The sequence below is a fragment of the Mixophyes fleayi genome, chromosome 1 (genome assembly GCF_038048845.1).
Source record: "Mixophyes fleayi isolate aMixFle1 chromosome 1, aMixFle1.hap1, whole genome shotgun sequence".
NCBI classification, from domain to species: domain Eukaryota; kingdom Metazoa; phylum Chordata; class Amphibia; order Anura; family Limnodynastidae; genus Mixophyes; species Mixophyes fleayi.
In genome coordinates, this window is record NC_134402.1 from 26,456,579 (window position 1) to 26,464,742 (window position 8,164).

The 8,164-nt window shown below is 40.9% G+C and overlaps 1 protein-coding gene across 1 annotated transcript; it reads left to right on the forward strand.

The window, feature by feature from the left end:
* LOC142104078 (fatty acid-binding protein, liver-like) lies at nucleotides 1-8,164 on the forward strand. The gene is made up of 4 exons (XM_075188540.1): nucleotides 1-158; nucleotides 3,595-3,767; nucleotides 6,108-6,197; nucleotides 7,736-8,164. Exons 1-4 carry the CDS (start codon nucleotides 92-94, stop codon nucleotides 7,784-7,786), a joined length of 381 nt encoding a protein of 126 aa, XP_075044641.1. The 5' UTR covers nucleotides 1-91; the 3' UTR covers nucleotides 7,787-8,164.

An 8,164-nucleotide genomic window follows, 5' to 3' on the forward strand; every position in this document is an offset into this window, starting at 1 on the left:
AGCCATTTAATACCTGGCACAGGCTGATGAGTTAATACGTCTCTCTCTGTCTCTCTCCGTCTCTCTGTGCAGCTGAAGATCAGTCTCCAACATGTCTTTCGCTGGAATCTATGAGCAGCAATACCAAGAAAATTTTGAGCCTTTCATGAAAGCCATTGGTGAGTGATATTTACATCCGAGTTATATTATTATGTGTTTTATGGTAGTACATGTAAAAAACCCATTAAGAAATTTAAACTGCAAGATTTGGACACTAAGTATGCGATTCGTCTTCAAGTCAAAAGGACCCTTAAGACAGTTTAAGATTTCATGGGTTGTAAGGGGAGGGGGATGGACGTATGTAGGTAGTCAATGTACAATAAGGGCGGGCCAAGCTTAAGTGCACATAGCAGTGTCCGATTCAAGCTTTAGGCTGCTCTAAGGTACACTTGTTTCTATCGTATCACTTGCACCAGCTACAGGTCAGGTGTAAGGGCCGACTGATAGCGATGACAGTCACCTATGCATGCTAGAACATGTGTTTGCAATCAGGAGCAACTGTAAAAATGCACTTTATGTTCAGCAGTCTTTAGTAACTTCCTGATAAATGCCTTTCATAAAAAAAAAATATAAAAAAAAGACTTTTATTATTTATGTTTTTTCACTAATGACAATGGGCATGATTCATTAAGGAAAGTTAAGCAAAAGCGAGTAAGACAAAACCATGTTGCATTGGAGGGGGAGGTAAATTTAAAATGTGATGGCAGATTTATATTTCGGGTAGGACATGTTCTAGATCAACTTTAAATTTCAGTGTACAAATAAACTATCAAGTATTTGTGTGCTACATGACAAAACAGCCAGTATTTTCCTTATGTGCAAAATAATAAACTCATTTGCACCCCTTTGCATTGTAAAGTGGTTTTGTCCAGAAATTATAAGTAAGAAAATTTACTCAATTTTTTGCTTAACTTTCCTTAATGAATCAGGCTCTATATTATTAACAGGTGACAATCACTGAATTTATTTTTTCCTGTGTACTTTATATTACACATATGCATTGTACATATCCCGCAGGGTGTTGTGTCTGTCTGCATGCGGCAAGTGCCGTATAAGCAGAGCGTACCTACCCGTATTCAACAAGAGACGTTTCTTCTAGTTGAATGCGGACGTGCGTTTTTTAAAAAGACGGACAATACATTTGTTTTTTGTGCTTTAATGAATCAGGACCCATGTGACTGATGAATCTATGGGAATTATGTTACCTATATTTTGTTTGTAAATTAAACAGACAGACAGACGGCACTATATAACTTTCCTTATCATGATTTTTCTCCTCTGTCCACATAGCCCCAGCATATTTCACAGGTCTGTACCAGAAAACTATATTTGGGAACATCAGTACCTGTCCTAGTGGACATTCCCAACCACGGGAACATAGACACACTCTGCCTCATTTACAGGTAGGAGCAAAGCAACTTTGCTCCTGGACAAACCATGTTGCACTGCAGGGGGCGCCAATGCATCTAATTATTAGGGAATACACTGGCTGCTTTTGCATGTAGCACGCAAGGGCTGAGGAGCTATATTTTTACACTGCAATTTAGAGTTGAGCTAGGACACGCCCCTCACAACTCTAAACTCTAAATCTGTCACATTCTACATTTGCCAAGCTACAGAAGTTGTTTGCTGTGCACCTAGCTCTAGGAGTCCACAGGTCCAGTCAATTGCTTCATTCGCACCTACATACTGCAATACACTGAATACTCTGCATGTTTATTTTTATTTTAATTCATTAAGACTATGTACACTGTATAAAACATATTTTCTTACAGTGCTTGTGCTTGTTTCCAATAATTCCAGTTCATCGTGAGCTCAAATATCTTCAAAGCCACCATGGAGCTCTGCAGTATAGTTTACATTTACAGTATCCTCACCTATACTTTTGATATTTAAATGTCAAAGACCCACTGGATCTTTTTTTTCCAGTTAAACCCCTCCATTCATTGGCTAGATACAATTTCTAGTAGAGTGTATTTAATACAGGGGCGCACGGAGGATTTGTCAGGGTGGGTTTCCTCTGCCCCCGGAAAAAAAAAAAATCTAGAGACCTGCCGCGCATGCGCGGCAGCGCCGTTTCGGCTACACTGTAGTATACAGCAGCCGCGGCGCTGTCAAAGAAGCGTCCGCGGCGGTGCTGTATACAATACAGCATACAGTATACAGTATACAATACAGCACCTACAAGTAGGGCACTTGTAGGGCACTTTTTAGCGGAGGGGGGGGGGGTTTCTGGAATATTACTGTAATATTACCCGAAACAATCAGAAATCCTCCCATCTTTCTAATTTGGGAAACAGGCATTATATAAGGACGAACAATATGATGCCACATTATAGAGGCAACATCAGCAGATTTTAATTTTTACAGCATGAATACAATTCAAATCCACTGATGTTAGCTTCATGGATTTTCTCTCATTTCAAGTAATGCTAGATACATGCTACTAGACAGTGTATCTAGCCAATGGTTGTAGATATGACGGGGGTTTAATTGGAAAAATATACCCAATGGGTCTTACTCTTAAAGAATAAACTGTACTCAAACCATAGGTCTTATTTTTGGGTGGAGTTCACTAAGCTAAGAAACAAAAATACTATTACCTGGGGTGTAACATCGCCTCACCATCCCCCAAAGACATCAGTGTTCGTCTTGTCTCTGAAGTCAAGGTGGGCCTGTTCAGATGCGGTGTTGTAGATGCCCCTCCCCACGTTCTTTCCATTTACATGAACATAAAAGCTCTGTCCAAGATATATATATTCAAACAAACTAATATATACAAACATAATATCTGCTCTAGCATTAAATACCATCTATCAGACTAAGCACTGAATCCGTGGACCTACAAAGCTGTCTTTGGAAACACCCTAAAAAATGGTCTGTGTCTAGTTTTGCAGAGGCTCAGGGAGACACGCAGGGTTTAAACAGTAAAAGCATTGTGACAATAGCCAATGACAACCCTAGTCTAATTGATGACTTAAAATGACTATGAGAGTTCGGGGACATCCCTTGTTGCACTGGGCCCCCTGTAATTGTGTATGTCTAACCCTCCATCTCATTCTTTTATAAAAACATCCAGCTATATGTAATCTCGTTTCTTTACTTCTTTAGGTCATAATTATTACATTATTACATGTCCCACAATGTGCTGAAATTTCCTATAGAGATCAATAAATTAGTCATCTGCAAATTATAAATATAGAATAGACCCTCTACAACAGGGGATTTATGAGGGTTCGGATTGTACAAGTTGATAGGACGATATGTTGAGTCTTTGTATGAAAAATCTGCTTACGTTTCTGGTTGGAAAATTTCTATCCCTTTCTGTGAGACTAATTAACTGCATTTTGAGTTCCGAGACTTGTACATACATAGAACCTGTATGGAATGTTTTGTGACACATCAACCATGTCATTGTTGTTTACTTGCAGATCATCTGTACTGCGCTGCGGAATTAGTTGTGCTATATAAATAAATGATGATGATGATGATGATGTTGATGATGATGATGATGATGATGATGATCACCATGTGATTCTTGTTTACCAATACCAGGCCTTGCAGATGACTTAATCGAGAAGGGAAAACTTATCAAGAGTGTGACAGAGATTGTTCAGAACGGCGATCATTGTGTGATCACAGTCACTACAGGCACCAAGGTCATGCACAATGAGTTCGATATCGGTGTGGAGACGGAACTGGAAACACTGACAGCTGAGAAAATCAGGGTACAAATATTACCTTTGTTGTCTATCTGGGTACATGGGGTAATGGGGTGCTAGCATGACAAATTATTTATTTTAATAAACTTCACGGAGTCAGACCTATTTGCTTACCCATCCTCTTATCACTGTGCATAGACTCATGTACACAGATTCTAGGGGAAACAGTGTTTCCCCCTCACAATGCTGGAGACGTCTTTCAGCTCACGTCGGTCGCACGACTAAAGCTGAACACTCACATGGCAATTTTGTTTACAGCTTTGGGTGATTTAGAAAAAGTTGTCTAGAAATCCCTGTATGTGTTGCCCTCCAAGGACCACCAACAGTGTCGGACTGGGGCATGAAGGGCCCACCGGGGGACTGCAAAGCTAGGGGCCCACCAGAGGGGGTGTGGCCAGCATCATAGAGGCGTGGCCTGACACTAGAGGGGGGAGTGGTCAGCCCATGAAGGACAGCTAGCATCATAGTGTAGTATATAAAGAATGCAGTGTGTATATAAAGAGTACACAGTCTTGACCTCCCCCTTAAATTGGGTAGAACAGTCACCAAAAATCTGGATTGTCCCACTAGAATCAGAACATTTGACAGACTGTCCTACCTGTTCTTGTCACCACCTGTGGCTGCTGGTTTCTTAAGTTGCGACTTGTCTGGATCCCGGAATGTTGGGTGCCCTATTTTGAAAAAAAAATGGGTACATTTAGAAAATTCCAACCAGCCCCGGCGTAAAATCTATAGCACCCACAATTAATACTTAGGCCTTCCTCCAGCCCCAACATTAAAGATAGAGTATTCTCACTTAATAAATAAACCTATTTCCCTCCCTCCAAACAGCCCCAGCAATAAATGAATATCATTTACATATAATACATATACCTATTTCCCACAACAGGCACTGCCATTAAATAATTCATATTCACATTTAATAAATAGACCTCGTGCTCCTCAAACTCAGCCCCACATTCAATCAATAGCACCTAAACCACCCCAGGATTAAATTAAAGGTCTGTCACCCCATCTTAATTTAATAGGCCCCACTCTTAAATTAAATAGCCCACCAAAATAAATTAAATTGCCCCACCATCACCCCACAAATAAAATAGCTCCCATTAAATAATTAGCCCCCACCTAAACTCCACCATTAAATTAATAGCCTATCTCCTACCCATGTACTATTAAGGCAACCCCACTCCTTTCCCTCATATCACACTATATATTAAAAAAAACATTCCCTCATTATAGCAGCCCACACTCCTTTCATTCACACCATATTGTGGCCCCCCCCTCCCATTTCATTCACACAGTATAGCAGGCCCCCCCTCCCCTGTCACTCACACAAATAGCAGGCCCCCCCTCCCCTGTCTCTCACACAGTATAGCAGGGCCCCCCTCCCCTGTCACTCACACAAATAGCAGGCCCCCCTCCCCTGTCTCTCACACAAATAGCAGGGCCATCTTTCATTCACACTTACCTTATTGCTGCATCTCACATGCTTGCTGTGCGATCAAAAGCAAAACAGGAAGTAACGTGCGTTCCACGGTGGAACGCACGCTACTTCCTGTTTCCTGTTTAGCGAAAGTGACTGGTCCCTGAGGAGGGGCCAGCCACCCACTGCCACGCTGACCCCGCCGCGCGGCACCTGGCTCCCGGCCCCCACCGACACAAGAATCATTTTTTTAGCCCCGCCCCACCACGGAGGAGGGCGGAGCTATCTGCCATCAGGGCCTACCGGTGGATTTCCCGGTCCACCTGCGGCCCAGTCCGACGCTGACCACCAATGATGGCAAAGATTGATTGAAATATAAAGTCTTATTAACAATGATGGCGCTCCGTGGAATCAGGACGAATAGCTGGATCTTAACATTTGTGGCCAGGTAAACTTTGTAACCATGGATCAGAGTCAATTTCACCTGACATAAAAACTTCTTTGATACTGAACTATGGTTTGTGCCCAGGTCAGATGAAAATGGAGATTAGGGATAAAGGAAAGAGGATGGGCAGGTGAATAGGTTGGTGCAGACTTCAATAAAATATATTTTTTTACTGTTTGGTAAAGGTAGAATAACTAGTAGTTATATTATTTGATGTATACACCTGTATTCCTATTGGTACATTCAAAAAATACACTGCTGGTGAGGCACAAGAACAGATTTGAGAACCAATGGTTTATAATAGAGAGGAAAACTGTTTCACAACATTGAAAGTAAATGGATACTGGACCAGACATATCTGCAGTATGAAATGGGTCATGTTTGGCCAAGAATACTCTAGTCCAATGGACCTTGTAAATATATCAAGTAAGCTAAATCTAATTTAAATAACTTATACTAATTGTCTTGTTTCTTCCAGTCTACAGTTAATCTGGTGGATGGAAAGCTGGTTGTGAAACTTAAATCAGTCACCTCCGTCACAGAACTTACTGGAGATATTCTAACCACTGTAAGGATTCTACTACAGATTAAATCATTGGGGAAGGTTAACAAAAACAATAGCTTTACTAACAGAAAATGCAAAATATAATGTTCATTTTTATCCTGCCTTCCCGCTGCCAAAATGTAAGGGCAAAGTTACACAAGTAATTTTACCATAGTCACACTTGACCACAGGTCAATGTCACGTGACCCTTTAAAAAATGTAACACGTGGCTTCTCCTCTGTGTCCTTCTATATGTTTCACGATGTACTGCAATCTGTCTCAGTAGAAGACCGGGGACCTTTGGAGTGCAGTTATACCATACTTGCCTACTCTCCCGAATTTCAGGGAGCCCTCCTGGACACCCGGAAGAGTAGGCAAGCCTTCCGGATCCTAAAAAATTCACGGCATTAAATATCGGGGCAGGGCTGAATCGCACCATTAAGCACCAGCCCCCGCTATTCAATGCAGTGAATTTCTGCATTTTATAGTGGGGGTTGAGCTATGGTGACGCAAAGACGTCACCACGTCTCCTGTCACATGACCTGTCCTCTAGGATCCCCCAGAGGACAAAGTGCAGGACAGGTCATGTGTCACATAAACTGTCCTCTAGGATCTCCCAGCGGACAAAGTCACAAAGTTGGCAAGTATGAGTTATGCCACGTCCAGAAGGAGGCCACTTTGCAGTGGTAGTGGGCCGAAACATACTTCTCTTGACCAAAGAGCTAGCCTTAGCATAACTGGTCATGATGGAGATTTTATGGTCAAGGATTGGAGACAATAGTCTAGTAGGAGAAAAAAGCCATGTTTGCAGGAGTGGAAACTGTAGAATGGTAGATGGAAAGCAGAAGTCAAAACCAAGTTATAAAAAACTAGTCTGTACTCAAGGCTACGGTGTTATTCAAGCATTGCTCCTGCATAGCTAGGCTGGGAGTGAAGGGTATATACCGGCTGCGATCCGTGGGTGTTCCTCTGCTCTGATTGCTGCTGCCAGCAGCTGTAATAAGATGCAGCTTGTGTTTCAGATGTGTATAGTGCCAACACCTTTTGAGAATTGCTGGTATTGGTGTTGATTCCAAGCAGATACGTGGCTTACTGTACTTATAGCACTAAATATATCGGCTGCCCATAGGTGGCTGTATGCAACACAAATGAGTAATTTATCTCACACGATTTTGAGTTATTGCTTCGTGTAGCTTATCGTGTGTCAAAACTGGCCCTGTGGTCACTGTTGTTCTAGCATTGTGTGTTACAGGATTTCAGGGGTTTTTTTGTTTATTTGGGAGGGGGGTGTATGTTTTTTTGCTACCCCCTAGAATGCTCCTCATATTAGAAAATGTCAATGCTATAGGAATGAGCAACATGATTTTCTATAAAGATGAAGTATTGAGATTAAGAATTGTTATACATGGTCTGTGATCAGTAAAATAACTAACATGATTGAAAGTTCACTGAATTAGAAAGTATTGGAAACTTTTGAGACATCACAATACACGGATACAGATATTATTACATGATGTTGTGACCACAGCGTAAGTGCAATCACTGTGTGTTTTATCTTTTAGGTTATGACTGTGAAAGACATTGTCTACAAGAATGTCAGTAAGAGAGTTTGAGAGGACGGAAAAAATGTTTTTACCTTTTTGTACAAAATAGAAGTGTGCAAAGTGAAAAAAAAAAGTCTCTTATCTATGGTTTATATAACACTACACAATTAAAAGACACAACTTTGCTGTTGTTATGAAGTCATTTATAATAAATGAATCATCGGTTTATTGAAACGGTCAAGACGGCTCAATTAAATATGTCAATGTTGAATACAATTTTATGTCTGTGAGACTGATATGTGATAATCCACTTTGATTGTAACTTACATGAAGGTTCATATCATAACCAATACGCTAAATAACTATATATTATACTAACATTGGGGAGATATATATATATATACTTACTTATACTTACTATCAAATGTCATTAAATATGAAAACATG

Coding starts and splice junctions, on each gene's coding strand:
- LOC142104078 (XM_075188540.1), top strand. CDS start 92: ATGTCTTTCGCTGGAATCTATGAGCAGCAATACCAAGAAAATTTTGAG. Junction 159..3,594: donor GCCTTTCATGAAAGCCATTG/GTGAGTGATATT, acceptor TACCAATACCAG/GCCTTGCAGATGACTTAATC. Junction 3,768..6,107: donor TGACAGCTGAGAAAATCAGG/GTACAAATATTA, acceptor TGTTTCTTCCAG/TCTACAGTTAATCTGGTGGA.